This window comes from Myripristis murdjan, chromosome 13 (genome assembly GCF_902150065.1).
Source record: "Myripristis murdjan chromosome 13, fMyrMur1.1, whole genome shotgun sequence".
NCBI classification, from domain to species: domain Eukaryota; kingdom Metazoa; phylum Chordata; class Actinopteri; order Holocentriformes; family Holocentridae; genus Myripristis; species Myripristis murdjan.
In genome coordinates, this window is record NC_043992.1 from 32,002,488 (window position 1) to 32,018,676 (window position 16,189).

The 16,189-nt window shown below is 41.5% G+C and overlaps 3 protein-coding genes across 3 annotated transcripts; 1 reads left to right on the forward strand and 2 right to left on the reverse strand.

Annotated features, from left to right (window-relative positions):
- Window positions 1-57: 57 nt before the first annotated feature.
- On the reverse strand, window positions 58-6,757 carry acad8 (acyl-CoA dehydrogenase family, member 8). The gene is made up of 11 exons (XM_030067749.1): window positions 6,420-6,757; window positions 5,342-5,442; window positions 4,555-4,724; window positions 3,940-4,049; window positions 3,656-3,732; window positions 3,400-3,537; window positions 3,026-3,161; window positions 1,375-1,472; window positions 1,101-1,253; window positions 879-981; window positions 58-745 (listed from the first exon to the last, which is right to left on the reverse strand). Exons 1-11 carry the CDS (start codon window positions 6,535-6,537, stop codon window positions 690-692), a joined length of 1,260 nt encoding a protein of 419 aa, XP_029923609.1. The 5' UTR covers window positions 6,538-6,757; the 3' UTR covers window positions 58-689.
- Window positions 6,758-7,406: 649 nt separating this feature from the next.
- On the forward strand, window positions 7,407-9,702 carry thyn1 (thymocyte nuclear protein 1). Its single transcript, XM_030067117.1, has 8 exons — window positions 7,407-7,502; window positions 8,055-8,116; window positions 8,214-8,419; window positions 8,528-8,596; window positions 8,855-8,947; window positions 9,035-9,130; window positions 9,228-9,378; window positions 9,552-9,702. The coding sequence occupies exons 2-8, from the start codon at window positions 8,065-8,067 to the stop codon at window positions 9,596-9,598; spliced, it is 714 nt and encodes a 237-aa protein (XP_029922977.1). The 5' UTR covers window positions 7,407-7,502; window positions 8,055-8,064; the 3' UTR covers window positions 9,599-9,702.
- A 2,011-nt stretch (window positions 9,703-11,713) lies between these two features.
- vps26b (VPS26, retromer complex component B) lies at window positions 11,714-14,542 on the reverse strand. The gene is made up of 6 exons (XM_030067669.1): window positions 13,855-14,542; window positions 13,600-13,756; window positions 13,219-13,383; window positions 12,901-13,076; window positions 12,624-12,766; window positions 11,714-12,506 (listed from the first exon to the last, which is right to left on the reverse strand). The coding sequence occupies exons 1-6, from the start codon at window positions 14,075-14,077 to the stop codon at window positions 12,369-12,371; spliced, it is 1,002 nt and encodes a 333-aa protein (XP_029923529.1). The 5' UTR covers window positions 14,078-14,542; the 3' UTR covers window positions 11,714-12,368.
- Between the last annotated feature and the right edge of the window lie 1,647 nt (window positions 14,543-16,189).

A 16,189-nucleotide genomic window follows, 5' to 3' on the forward strand; every position in this document is an offset into this window, starting at 1 on the left:
CAGAAAATCCAAACGATTCCCAGGCAGCCATGAAACAGAGCGTCAGTGGAAACAATGACACTAACACAAAGGAGCAGACATTATTTTATTTTATTTTTTATTTGGAGTGTGATTGATAAATGTAGTTTGCAAAGTGGCATTTTGAACACCACAATGCTGGGCACACATACCACATAATCCTACCTGGGGTAGCTTGCAGTATATTCTACTTCAAACATATTACTTATTACAGGAAACACAACAGGATAAAATACAATAACACATCAGTAACCATGAACAGAGGATGTGAAAGGCCACTTGAGGATGAAGATGTACAAGATGCCATGGATGTGACATTTTGTTTAATGCAAAAAACTATCAATAACACTCAGATGTTTGTGAATTATTTGCTTCTGAGTGATGGAGGTAACAAACCACTTGTGCTAAATAGAGTAAAATAAATCTAGAGGAGCAGCTTTTCTAGAAAAAAAAAAAAAAAAAAAAGGAAACATGATTCAATATGACACTGGAAACAGCGAGGCCTCACTGACCGGTTTAACCCAGAATCTGCAATTACCTGTGTGATAAACTGAACAACCGTGGTGCAGAGGACACTGGAGGAAACCAGTCAAACAGCATCAAACCAGAGGTCAAGACCATTACAATATGGCCGGTATTTGAAGTTATTTGAAGGTCCACAAAGAGAGTTATCATGACTCTGTGAGCAGGCTTCGGGAAATGATCATCCTCATCACCTCATTTGTTCCTGTACGGGAAACAAAAGGGGGAATGAATTCACGGGTATGAACATGCATATATATTCAGACACTGCTCTGAAATGCAAGGAAATGAGGTGCTGAAACTGGTGAAACCATCAGGGTACGGTCATTGCTGCTCACCCTCCAGAATCTGGTGCACTCTGATGTCGCGGACAAACTGCTGCACGGCGTAGTCTTTAAGGTAACCGTAGCCGCCGTGCATCTGAAGCGCCTGGTTGCAGATCTGTTGAGGGAGAGTGGGAACCAATATGAAAACCACAAGGCATTACAAAGTTGAAACTACAAAAAAAGTAGGGCATTGGCAACGTTTTGGACTGGCAACCAATACTCCGATTTACTCACATTAAAGCACTCGTCTGTGACAAAGAGCTTAGCCATGGAACACAGGGACACGGCATCAGGCCTGTTCTCCTGCAGCGCCGTCGCAGCTTCACGCACCAGAAGACGCGACGCAACCAACTTGGTGGCCATTTCCGCCAGCCTGAACTGCAGATACTATAAGCACAGCGCAGAGGCAGAGGAGACATACAGCAACACCTGTCATTTATTGTTTGTCATCATCATCTGGTTCAGTGTATCTTGATATTTATGTAACTCAAGGGTCTGAGCATCTCACCTGGTTGTTGGAGAGAGTCTCTCCAAACTGCTTGCGTACCAACAGGTGATCTCTTGCCAGCTGTACACAGGCGTGTGCCGCCCCAAGAGAACAGGAGGCTGTGGACAGTGTTGACAGGAACATTACTATTTAGATTATCTTGGATGGCCTGAAGTCAAAATGACTGAGAAAACTTGACAAAGTCAACAGTGGCTGGCCCCATGTCGACCAAACAGTGAAAACAGCATGTCTGCACCTCGTGAATATTGTCTGTCCCTTAATTCTCAACCCGTGTTCATGCATTTATCACCTCAACACTTGACCAGGGTAGTGTATGGTGTAACTAGAAAATGCCACAGTATGAGTTAAATTTTGCTACCTCACACCTGCTCTTAAAATCACGCCACTCCCATTTTACAAAACCCATGACGGTTTCCAATTCAGCAAAGAATTCAGTTCAGTTTACCTCTCGCCACCTTTAAAACCCTCAGTAATGTGGGTCCATCCTGCTTGACTAACCCGGTGCGCCCTCCTGCAGCCTCAGGTCCACTGTCGTCTAGCCTCCTAACCCCCAGGACCCAGCATCAGACCTGCTGTTGGGTCCAGACTCTCAGACTCTCTTCCCAAACGTATCAGAGACTCTCCTTCACTATTTGGCTTCAATAAAATGTGTCATTTGGTATGACACATCTGTGGGGGCCTTGACAGACTCTATCCAAACAAACAAAAACTGGTTTGTTATTATTACACCGTCAAGCTGTGTCAGAAAAGCCCGACTGTGTTGACAGATCAGTTTCATTATACACAGCAATTAAAACGCTGTGGTGTGATGACTGTCAGATTCTGTTACTTTGAGTTAAATGATGGCTTTTCAGACAGCAAAATACAGAGTGTACAGGGACTGATGGACAAACAAATTAAAATGTGAATTTGAATTAAATACAGCAAAGCTGCTATTTGTTCAGGATAGATTTAAACATTAAAAAAAAAAAAAAAAAGAACTTTTAATCAATGTTTAATCAAATGTGTTTTTGCAATGCAAAACAGGTACTGAACTAATTTTCACTTCAAATTTTTTGGCAAATTTGGATAAATTCTGTAAAGAAAGACTAAAATCTAAGCTCCCAGCTTCTCCCAGCTGCTGTTAATATTTCAACTAGTACAGGGAGAAATGAGATCTTACGAGGCACTTTAAAATCGATGAATTTTTACTCAGTAGCATATTTTAGAATAGCAAGCATTGTTTCACAACATGAACACTAAGCCTGGCCCACTGCTAGATTTTAATGAGTTATGACTGGCTGTTTCACACCATCTTCTCATGTATAATTATTGCTCTCTTTAGTTTGTGAATTATAAAAATCAAGAAACTAACACGTTAAAAGAAGCAAGGCAAAAATATTGGAAATGTACTGATGTGTGTGATTTCTTTCTAGTTATAAAGTGGAGGAACATGATCCAGGTTGCCAACCTGAACAATGATTATTATCTGAACCAGGAGAAGCACTGACATGCCCATAAAATCAGCATTTACAGTTCATCATTTCCAAATGAACTGCTAAATCTGTGCTCCCAGTAATGTTCTCTAGTCACTAGCTATCTGAATAATTAACATGGTTGGGTCTACAGATCATAAGTTAGAAGTAGCAGGTGTTCCCTCTGCCCTGCTCACCAATATTGATCCTGCCTCCATTCAGGCCCTTCATGGCAATAGTGAAGCCTTGTCCCTCTTCACCGAGCCGATTGGCCACTGGAACCGCGCAGTCCTCAAATATCACCGCCCTGGTAGGCTGCGAGTTCCATCCCACCTTGAGAACAAAACAAGACAAAACAAAACAGAGAATACAGTGGGATTATCACTGCGGTCTTCTGCTCTGGGACACAACAATGACTTAACTGTGCCATCTAGTGGATACTTACAAACATGAGCAAGTGAGCCCAAACAATTATATCAAGAGTGTACTGTAAATGTGTTATGTGTCAAAATGTGTATCTCCAACTGTCATATGCCATAAAAATGTGCACCAACAAATGCAGCACCGCTACCTTCTTTTCCTTCTTGCCAAAACTCAGCCCGGGAGTTCCCTTCTCCACCACCAAGCAAGAGATGCCCTTCGCTCCTTTGCCTCCTGTTCGGCACATGACCACGTAGACGTCTGTGTCTCCACCTCCACTGATGAAGGCCTGCAAACCCATAAACAAGACGGAAACACTTTTGGAATATAATTGTGCCTTTTTGATGCAAAAATACAGTTACAGAAGCGCCAGCTGAAATAAACTGGGAATGGAAATAGTAGGCTACCTTAGAGCCATTCAAGATGTAGTGGTCTCCTTTCAGCTGTGCGGTGGTCAGAAGGGAAGCAGCGTCACTGCCACTGCCTAAAAACCATACATCCATTTAAAAAAGACTGGTCAAAACAATACCAAATACAGGTAAATTATGTCCTGAAACTATAGCTGAAAGCATACATGTGCAGCAACAACACTGAGATAATATTACAGGAAAAATAAAAACCAACAAATACTCTTACACTTAAATATTATTGACCTGTTTTGTGTGTTAAAGGTGGATTAATGATGACTGACCTGGTTCAGTGAGGCAATAGGAGGCAAACTTTTCCATTGAACAGAGATCAGGACAGTACTTCTCCCTTTGCTCAGTATTACCAAAGGTGTCTATCATCCAGGCACACATGCTGCAAAGGAAAGAGCATATGGTCGACTGGTAGGCAAGGAGGATCTGCCTGATAACAAGGGTCACACTAAAATATACTTTTTATGCAAGACCAAATGCAAGAATCAGTCTCCTTTAATGTGAGAAATAAAATCTGGGAGTTTTTGTTTTCTGACATAAGACTATTTCCGTAAAAAGTATCCAGTCCACATTTCAGCAAGGATTAACTGCTTGTTTTTGTCACATGTTGTTTGGACTTATTTTTTAAGCCATGACAGAAGTTGTTCCAACAGCCATTTCTTGCCAAATTAATAACATAAATGAATCATTTTAGTCACAGAGCTGGCAAATGGTCTAGTGAAGTTGGCATCTTTTGCATTTTATGCATCTTTATGGAATTTTGCCATAATAATAATAATAATAAATCTGCTTCAAGTCAACTTTTAGCTAAGAATGCCATTCTCTCAACTTTCCAGGATCATCAAATAAACTGTAAATATTATAATAGGTGCAAAATGGGCTCATACTTGTGAATACTGATGTAAGCCGTGGTGCTGACGCATCCTGTGGATAAAGCCTCAAAGATGACTGATGTGTCCAGGCGAGAGAGCCCTGATCCTCCCACTTCTGGCTGAACATAGATCCCACCAAACCCCAACTGGGCAGCTTTCCGCATTGTCTCCACTGGGAATATTTCCTTTAAGAAAAATAATAATCAAAATATACTGATATATTACATGGGAAACTATAAAAAATGAAACTCAGCACTGAAGACAAGATTATCTGAAGCGGAATGTGACGATGCTAGTTGTCACCATGACTCAAGTAAAGTAAGCTACCAGGCAGGATGCAAGATTTCAAAAATATTAAATTTAATGTTGAACTTTTTTGTCACAGACATTCAGTTGGACATGAGGGTACAGCAACACCTCCTACCCTGCCAACCAAGCTACAAAGGTATAGTAATGACAGTCGCTGCTGTTGGGACATGACATTTACTGAGAGCTGGAGCGTGCAGGAATGTTTTCTTGTAGCTGCTACAGTGTCTTGCTCAAGGGCACTTCAGCAGAATGGATGTTTGTCAACACTACAGCTTGAAGCCATGCCATGAACAGTCTCTCTAAGCATACTGAAGCTCTGTATTTTATTTTAAAGTGTTGACCCGGATATAATAAGTCACAGTAATTGTCATCACTGAACACAAAGGACAAATACATATATCTAATGAGGAAATTACATGTACCTGAGTGTGTTACAGCATGCCATTTTTGACATTTTCTTACAAACGATATTATGTGCCGTGCACCGACATACCTTGTGGTCCCACTCGGCCATGTATGGAGCCATTTCATTGGCTGCAAAGTCGAAGGCCACTTTCTGAAACTCCCTCTGTTCATCTGAGAGCCCATGAGCAGCTGTCAACAAAGAGTTAAAAATAGAAATGTGAAGAACAGTCTGGATGAATAATAATGAATGAATGTGTCTGTCAGCCCACAGGTTAAAACATCATATCAATATTATGATACAAGACTAAATATCGCCTGGGATTTTAGATATTGTGATATCGCATAAGTGTTGTCTTTTCTTGGTTTTAACGGCTGCATTACAGTAAAGTGTCGTCATATCCACATTACTAATGACTTTTGATCGACAATCAATTGCACGTAAATATCTCATGAAAGCATCAATGGTCATCCTCACAATATTGTCACATCATCAATATCAATGTTTTCAAGTCAAAGATATTGTGATATTTGATTTTGTCCATGTTGCCCTGCTCTGGGTTATAATGGAGCACATAATTTGCAAATGTTTTCCACTGCCATCACTAAAGAAGCCATACAGGTATTTCTTATATGACCTCTGTGGTACTCTTGAGCAAGGCACCCCACTCCCAAATGGCACCATGGAGCTACTCGATGACCAGCAATGGACAGGTGGTAGCAAACAGCAGTCTCCAGGTGTGTGTGTGTATGTGAGTGTCTATGTAGGTGTGTGTGCGAGTGTTAAAAAAAAAAAGAGCCTCCAGTCTCAGCAGGAAGTCCTTGACAGCACACAGCCTGCTCTGGTGAGGAGCAGGGGGGCGGTGTTAAGAGGGGGTGTGGAGCTCCTGTGGATCCTGACTGGTGGATGAGGGCCACCACTGACCAATGAGGAAAGACTCTACTACTAAATAAATCACTGTATGCACTTTGTTAATGTAAATGTCCAGATTTCGTCTGGTTTGAGCGACACATTACTGTGTAAGTTAGCTGTCCTGTAGATATTAGCTCTGTCGTGATATCTGTCAGACACAAACACAACAAGCGACCCCTCTGAGTCCGCCCGGCTTACTTCAGTAATAACACACGGCTGTCCTACTTGCTGCCAGCTGGTATTTGATGGGACTTACGGTCGATGCATGAAGCTATCCCTCGTCTCTGGGAGCTCCTGTTGAATATTAAACGGTGGCTTCTGCAAAGGCTTGAGCTCAGTCTGGCAACTTTGGCCAGTGTGCCGACCGCCGCCATGTTTACCTCCACACCGCAGGTTATGTCACAGCCGCTGCTGCAGGGAAATGTAGTTCAGTAACAATATTTGAAAACACGAGCAAAATACAACTAATTGTAATGAATGAATATTTGAGAAGAAAATGGGACAAAATCCAGGCTGAAATCCGTGTTATATGGCAAGATAGACTCCACGTGCTCGCTGTAAATTTAAAAAGTGGCAGTTACACAACGCTTCCGGGACTAACAGTTGGGTACAGGGTTGCCAGATCTGTGAGACAAAAACAGCCAAACAGCAACTCAAAACCAGCCCAAAACCCGCCCAACCGGGTATAAAAACGGCCCAAAAATCAGCCCAGTACCAGAACTAAAAATATGCCCATAAAAATCCATATATGTTGCTTTTAAAGTCCAACAGCATTGCTATAATTGCAAAATGCACTATAATATCTATAAAATAACATCATAAACATTATAGGCAATTTCCCAGGCAAAGGCAATTGAAAATCATTTCAGCTCACCTGTTAAACTGCTGGCTGTCTCCAACATAAAAAAGAATGGGGAAAAAACTCCATGAACTTGAACTATTTACAGCGTTGTCCAGTTTCTTTTTAGACATGTTGAGATCCCTCGCCCTGGTCCCTGTCATACAGAACTGTATTGAACAAGGCCAGCATCTCTCTGGTGGGCTCAAACTCGTGGCAGCAGATTTCATTAGTCATTCAAAATATGAATCTTTATTCATAGGCATTATTCATCATCTGTATGCCCAAGCCCAACCCGCGGACAAAATTTGTTACCCGCGGCAACACTTAAAAAGTAGCCCAATTTGGCGGAAAAAACGCGGACTTGGCAACCCTGGTTGGGTAAATCAAGTGCGCCGTGACGTGTTGACGACGTCACGTGTGTAAATATTTAGTGGTGCGCGGGTTAGTGACTTTAGATGGCTGACTCCTATCCTCTGTGATTGACTGTCCCTCTCCAAGGTATGAATTATCACCCGTGTTTATTTATTATTATTAGTTATCTATCGACCAGTGCTGCCCTTATCATTAAACTGTCAGACTTGTACTCCATGTTGACGTGTGCTGTTTGTGCAGAGCTGCTACATTTCGACAGTAATTAGTCAAAAAAATTTGCTCTCGCATAATGAACATTACCATTTACTCTAAAGAAAGCTCTAATGTGCCTCCAAATGCTCTGTTAAAACTATTACCACAACTTTACAACCATAACGTTGAGGATAGCAAACCAGAAGAGTAAAATAAGCACAAACAAATAAGAACACTAGAAAAAGTAGGCTCATATATTTCTGTCTCAAAATGATATGCACCAGATGCCACTGTGAATAAGGTGTCCCATAATGACACAGGTACTTGATATTGATTTTAGTTAGAAATTATAATATGTTAAAAAGAAGAAGAAGAAGAGGAAGAGTGGCTGTGCATTTGCCTAATGTATGCAGCACATAAACTCACACAACCTCTTTCTTTTTTTAACTGTGAAAGTTACGTTATGCAAAATGTGGCTCTTCACAGACGGTGAGACATGGCACCAAAGAAAGTGACCCGAGGGAGCACCGCAAGAACAGTAAAGTCAGGTGAGGAAATTGAGTTTGACAGAGTGAAACAGGTTGATTGATGAATCAGTGTTTAGTCAAAAGGTCTGAGTGATTATCATATTGCCTCAACATGCAGGGACGGATGACCGGGCTGGAGAGGAGGACAGTGAAATGGTCTCTCCTGAGGAAACCGGTGCTCCAACCGTCCGGGGAAAGAGAAAAGCTCCAGCTTCTGATCAGGGCAGGACAAAAGGTGAAGGGTCACGCAGTCGCCCACAGTACGATCACTGGCTGATGAAATCGGAGCCTGAGAGCCGCTTCGAGAATGGAATCGATGTTAAGGTACAGTGCAGTGACAGCCTCATCGCTACCTGATGATTGGATTAGTAGTCTATTCCTGCACAATGCAAATGGACTGCACATGCTTTATGCCTCCGGTTCATTCTGCAGTTCGGGATTGAGGATTTGAAGGCTCTCCCCAATCAGACTGGATGCTGGGATGGTGTGCGCAATTATCAGGTAGTGCCACTGTATTGACTCCTGTAATGAAAAAAAAAATAGATTTTGATCTGAAATGAGCCAACACAAAGAAAAAAAAAATCAAAATAGCCTGTAGAAGCCTTTTTTCTTTTTTTTTTCAATCTAATTCAGTCCCTGTCTCGTGCAAATTGTGTTCCAGAGAATTGCCTTCAGCAAGAGAAAACAACACAAACAATATATTGTGCATGCTCTGCTTGGGAAAGTGCATGTCCTTTAAATTGCCATTATCCTCTGCAGGCACGCAACTTTATGCGGGAGATGAAGGAGGGGCAGAGCGCCTTCTTTTACCACAGCAACTGCAAGGAACCTGGGATAGCAGGAATCATGAAAGTAAGCCACTCTCCTTCCCAGCTGGCAGTATCTAGGCAGCATAGAAGCTACAGGCATGATATTTATCAGCTGTGTTGCCTTTTCTAGATCACGAAGGAGGCATATGTGGACCACACTCAGTTCGACAAGAAAGATGTGCATTTTGATCCATCCAGCAAACCAGACAACCCCAAATGGAGCATGGTAAGATAACTCAGGAGTAACAGCTAATCATTCAAATATGTAAATAATATTCAAACGATGGAGACTGGACTTTTCTCCTGTACATGTCATTTCCCAGGTAGACGTCCAGTATCAAAGGATGATGAAGCGTTTTATTCCTCTGTCTGAGCTTAAGAAGTACCACCTGCAGCACAAGGCCAAAGGAGGGCCTCTGAAGGACATGGCACTGTTTACAAGAGCCAGGCTGTCTGTCCAGCCCCTCACCAGCGGTACGCACAGAAGTACAGCACAGGACACGGCTGTGTTGTTCAGTTGCATTTCTGTATGCCTGCTGAGGTTTACTTGCACTAAAAATAGTCTTATATTTATGGTATCATTTGGTACACAGTGGTCGGCTGATTGTATAAACTGAAATGTGGTCATTCCTGCCTTTTCCCTGCAGAGGAGTATGACTTCATCCTGAGTTTGGAGAATAAAGGCCCACGGTGAAGATTTGGACCAGATGATGGTTCATAATGTGGTGACATCATGAAGCAGCAACCCAGTCTGCTATCACTCCAGTGCATATGTGAAATATAATTTGTTTACTTCACTGTATTGTTGTGTTTTTCTTGTGGGATTATACTATTAAAAGTCATTTAGTCAAACTACAAGCCATTTTCCTCCTCATTTACCCGCAGTGGTTAATGGCCAGGAAATGGCAGGAGCAATCCACTATCTGCCCAGCAGTTTCAGAGCCAGCTTTCCCTTCACAGTACAGACTCACCAGACCTCACCAACTGGTACATGCAGACTTATAAAAGACACATAACATGGCAACATCCAACAATGTATTAATAATAGGCATCTAAAAGTAGAGCCATCCTGTGCCTTCAGAGCAGCATCAATCTTTGGGCTGTTGTCATAAAAGTCCTGATCCGTTTCTAGCGAGGTACCGGTGCATTTCTCAAGACTGAAAGCCTCCAGCTCTGCAGTATGAAGGACGTGAGGGCTGACTTCATGCACGCTCTGCAACATCCTGCAAAGATTCAGTAATGTGTAGGTGAGGTGATTGGGGAGGACACACGTAAGGTGTTTTACTTGCTGGTGTTGGTGAAACCAGTAATATTCATCAGTTTGTCTGCCAAATGGAAGCCCTGCTGTACATACCAGATTTGTGAAATTCACAATGTAATTAAAAAAAAAAAAAAAAAAAAAGATTAGACAGTTCCAGTGGACAGAGACAGGAAAGACGGGATGACATGCAGAAAAGGATCCAGGCTGGATTCAAAGCCAGGCCACTGCAGCTCAGCCTCAGTAATACATGGTATGCACTCTACACAGTGAGCCACCAGGGCACCCCTACAATCTAATATTTGTTGAGAGTTGGTGATTTAATTATCTGTATCAATATCTATCCCTCAATGTAGGGATGGGTAATTTGGACAAAATCAAATATTACAATATTTTTGACCAAATACCTCAATCGATACTGTGATAATATTGTAGGGATGAGAATAAGTGCTTAAAATAAATGTTAGTGCAATGACATCTTTAATAAAAGCATAATTCGTAATATGGTTTTATGATGACCAAGCTGGTAGGATCAAGGAGCAGCTACAGCAGTCAAATAGGCTCAGAAACCTGTGTGTATTTACTATAATGCAGGCCTCAAAACCAGAACAAAAAGACAACACTTACACCATTATACTATGATACCCAAATTCCCAGATGACATCTAGTCTTATATCATGATATTGATATAATATTAATATACCACCCAACCCCATCTCAGCTCGTGACCACTGCTATTTGCACATGCAGTCTGGTGATGCTTGGCATCCTGCAAACAGACAAAAATGACCCGTGTCACATTAAATATTTATGCAGTTTATCCTTGCCACATTAAATACGTTTGCAGTTATTGTGGCCAGTGCAGCTGCAGTTGGAGATTCAATTATTTGCCCTCTTTGGAGTTCTGTTAAAAGCCTTATACAGCTCTGAAAATTTAAAAAAAAAAAAAAAAAATCTGACACATAATACTGTCACTGAACTAATATGCCATTTCAATTTAAAAAAATCATTTTCTCATTAAGTGTCTGCATCATATTATGCACCTGCTATTTTTTTTTCTTTTCAATTACACCATACAGTATCTGACTTGCACACACACTCGTTGACATCTGCAGGCAAGAACAACCAGGTCTGAGACTTTTACATTTGGCATCAATTTATTTGAGTTTTGGGGACAAAGAATAATTGATTAGTAATTTGCAAAAGATAGATAGTTCTATTGTACTATTCTCTGGTTAAAAGACTAAAATTATGTTAGAGGCAGGAGGATTTCATTTGCTAGATACACGTAGGCACAACTTTCAAGTCTCTAATGAAGAAGATACAGAAGACGTCATACCATCAGACCTTAAATACAAGCACTTACACACCCTCTCCTAACACCGTTGGAATGCTGAGGTAAAGCATATGAATATGGTCGTTTTGTGGCACTGTGTGTACGGTATAATCAATGTACACGAGCTTCAACAGGGCACAGGATAACAGGTTTTGATAGCTGCTCTTATTTACAGAGAAATTATGGGATATTACTTCAGCTCTCTCACTCAACAGAAACAAAAAGAAATCTCATTCCCATTCCAGTTCCCACTTCCACTGTTTTTTTTTTTTTTTTTTTTTTTTTTTTGTGCAAACACACAAATACAAAGACAAAAACAATGTAATAATGTATTGAGCAAAATATAGCAGTGCAAAGTTATTTCAGATTTCTTGACCTTACAGCAATGTTAGGAATGATTTGATTAAACGTGGAATGTTGGAAATCCGTTACATTTCACTGAAACTCCGCGACTGTTTAGCTTCATGTTGTTAAGATTAAAATTAATTTACTCCAAAAGCTTGAGACAAACAAAAAGGGTTGGTCACTTGAAAGTGAAATTAAAGAATCTCTCGCACAGAGGAGGTCATAACACATGATTAGTCTGATTTTCTCTTTTTTAAAAAAAAAAAAAAATAATAATAATAATTATAATAATTACGTGTTAATGATGGACAAGACCAGCAGCCCGAAGCCATGAGGAATGGCTCATGCAAACTGTTCTTTTTCCTTGTTCACATGTATGTCGGTCTCCCTTCTTCCTCCCTTTTGCAGCAGCCAGGACAGACGAGAAAGCTGCTTCATCGGACATTAAGGGTTGACAGGAGCCTCCGCCGTCACGCCACACACACCGATGAGTCTTCTGACAGAGGAGGCTGGAGGACGGCGGCGCTACCCACTTTCCTCCTTGGCTGCCTGTTCTAGTGCGCTCTCCGAAGCGGCAGAGCCCTCGAACCTCTGAGCACCGATGGTGGCCTGGTGAGACATGCTCTTCCTCACCACGTCTCCTTTCCGCCACAGCGTGATTTCCTGCAAAGAGAGAAAAACGACACTGAAGCATCTCGGACTTGCAAGCGAGGTCGTCGCCTCCACTTTGCCTGCACTCCAAACCCAGCGGTGGCTTATATCTGAATCCTGTGCCGGTACCTGCTGTTTGAAGTAGCGTCTCTCCTCCTCATCAATCAGCACAAGGTTCAGGTAGTAGCGCACAGAAAACTTCTTATTGATGTCTCGCATGGTGGGCGTCATGTCATAGCCGGCCAGGAACAGCCGAATCGGAATCGACTCTCCTGAAATACACGATACAGCACATCAGACCGCGTGAAAAGTCATTCTAAAGCCTGAATGAGGGGACACACACCGCATGGCTGAAATGGCTGAACCGATGCTTATTACATGTTTTAAGGTTTATTGTGTCATGTACCTCTGACAGGTGCCCCATCCATGATCTCATACTTGGCAATAGTGTCATTTTCATGGTACACACTGGGCCCAGTGCCTGTTGTCTCACGTTTGATGATGTCTATCTCCATGTGCTTGATCTTAATCCTCACCAGCAGGAAGTAGATTTTCCCCACAATTACATCTTTCAGGTGGTACCTTTAAGAGCACAGTTTAGGTCACAAATGCAAAGGCAAAAACTATAAATAAGAACATCAGAGAAGAAGTGCATGTTGTTAGGACTTGTTAGCACAGGGGTAACAGGTTTGGGTGTTCATTGCGAATTAATGTGAAGTCCTACTTGGATTTGTTGTACTCGAACTCAATGTGGAGACAGTCCTCGATTCCCACTTCCATCTTTATGGATGAGTTGAGTTCGGGGTAAGTGCTCAGTGTGTGGACCACAATGTCCATCTCTTTACTGATGTCGTTCAGTCTTCTGCTGACTGTAGCCCTTAAAAAGTATCTGCAAATGGAGCAAACAAGAAAGATGACAGTTACTACACCACTAACGTAAAGGTTAAATGTGAAAATGTAAGATACTATATGGTTTGTGCATAAAGTAGATGAGTAACTTGCTGACAGACGGGCTGACAGTGGTGAACACAAGTTAAAGGATGACACATTAAGTCACCGTCTCTGGCTGTGTGTGTGTGTGTGTGTTCACGCGATGCTGCCTTACCGTAGCTTGACATTCTGGCCTGTGTAAGACTCATACGGTTTCTCCACATGAGTGAACTCAAAGTCGAAGGTCTGCGACTGAGTGATTTCTCCAGGTCTCGCCAGGTCTTTCACCAGGGACACAAACTCATGATGGTTTCCTCTGTCGTAGTACAGCTCTGGAAACAAAGCAAAAGTATTATCAGGCAAGTGAAATCTAGTTTAATGCCTTTTTTGTGTGCATTTTCATGGTAGTATCATTCTGCACAATACAAACCTATCTGGCCCACAAACTCAATCTTGATCCCTTGGTGCTCCAGTCTCTTCCCAGGGTTCTTCAGCGTCACATTCACCTTCCCACTGACAGTCTCTCCATCATAAAAAAGAAAGTATTTGTCTTTCTTTCCATCCTCAGTCTTGTGCTCAACCTTCTTCCTCGTTTCGGCATCATTCAGCACCACATCTATGTCTGCACTTTGCCCGAAACTGAAGAAACTCATTGTATTTCTCTGCTATGTTGACTGACAGTGGTGCTCTTGTTTTTCTGCGAAGTAATCCACGACCTTATCGATGTTTCTATCGACACAGATGGTATAAAACAGATAAGGCCTATGGGGATTTGGCGACGTCAGGTCCAAATCACAGCAGGCATCAGATTAATAATGACAAGTCGAGGATGTTTTGGAGAAATTTCGACACTACATGTCCATACTGATTCCCAGATCGATGAAGTAAAATACGGAGCAATCCGGCACTATGAAAACGCACAATATTGTGATCTGCCCATCAGCCAATCAGCTGCTTAGCTCCAAGCGTCGACTTCAGCAGCGTCTGCAGCTTTTACACCGGCAGGAAAATGTAGTCTACTTCGACATACATGCACAGCTCGGCGTGTTAATGCAGTCCATCTTCTCTAAAACAGAACTGTATGTTGTCAAACCACCAGGATATACGCCACCTGCAGCGGCTCGACTACTTCCGGGTGACGCTTTTCAGAATAAAATCCTGACTGCGCGGCGCTTCAAAACAAAAGCAAGGCAAGGGTCAGGTGAACATATGGTATTTTTTTAATCCCTGTAGCAGTGTTTAAAAAAAAAAAAGAAGAAGAAGAAGTACTATTTCCCTCTCATTGCATCCTATTCAATCTGAGTTTCAAAAACATCACACCACTGAAACTGCAAATTGTTTTCTTCTGGAGAATATTAAGGCTAAATTGGACAATCCGGGTGTGCTGTGGGCTGTCTTCCTTGATTTAAAGAAAGCCTTTGATATGGTTAATCATGTGGTTCTCATTACTAAGTTAAATTTTTCACCAAATGCAATTAAATGGATAAAATCATACAGACAGAAAGCAATATGTTCATGTGGACCATAAACGTCACAAATGGATGTTAATAATGTTGGTGTACCTCAAGGTTCAAATCTGGGTCCTCTGTCATTTAGTTTGTATGATAATGAACTAGCTGAGGTTTGTCCACCTGCTGTTACTTGCCAGATGTGCACTGACAATACAGTTATACAGATGCTAAACACAAGACGCAAGCTGCACAGGAACTATCAGCTTCATTTATCAATATCTCTAATTGGTTAATTAACTCATGTTTACACCTCAGTGTCAGCAAAACTGTATGTATGTTGCTTTTTTCGAAGTCTGCAAATACAGATTGAGGCCCAGATGTTGTGGTAGCAGGGAGAAGACTGTAGTCAACAGTTGTAATGTTGTGAAAAGAATCAAATTCATATCATCACTGCAAAACTTTAACTCAATATGATTTCTGAAGCTGTGAAAACATGATCATGAACAGATATTTGACTTGTGCATAAAATTCTCCCCCCTACTCAGTGAATTCATTACACAAAATCAAAGCTCATCCACCAGAGCTGCTACCAGAGTGGTTTGTAAAAAAAATCACAGAGCATAAGTACCTGCAGTCAGTCAGGCTTTTCCTGTGGAGCAGCACATACAAGACTCAAGACCACACCCACGGAGCGGCGCAACGTCACCTCCCTCCACTCTTTCTCCAAATCTTCAAAACAGAGGCTGCTGCTTCAAGAAAAGTAATCTGACATGATGGATCCCAGTGCTGATGTTAATTCACATGCATCGTCCCTTCTTAAATAAATAAGCATAAGCATGAACTGTAAATACATATAACTCCTGTATACTGGTCATAAATTACTCAGCCATAACAGCACTCATTATAGTTGTGGTATACCGTCAAATTCCTTGTATGGAAAGCACTCTTGCTCAGTAAAGCTTCCAAAGCCTTGGAAATTGTATTACCGCACCTCTGTGGTGTTTATTTCCTCTAATATCAGGGAAGTTTTGCAATTGGCTTAAAGTTACATTTGATAGGCAAATAAAACATGATACTACATGTAAAATATCCAAATACTGTGCTTGTACTTCTCTGCAAGGAATTTACCGTATGGACCTAAACACTGAGAGCACAGTGTTTAGGTGTTTAGGTTCACAGTCTTACAGTCCAAAATTGCAAGACTACAGTTGAAATCTAAAAAGTGATATATTAGTTTGGCTGACTGTGACGCTTAAGTGTGAAAATGTGATAAATCTCTTTAAAAAATAATTTTAAAAAACATCATGAGTTGTT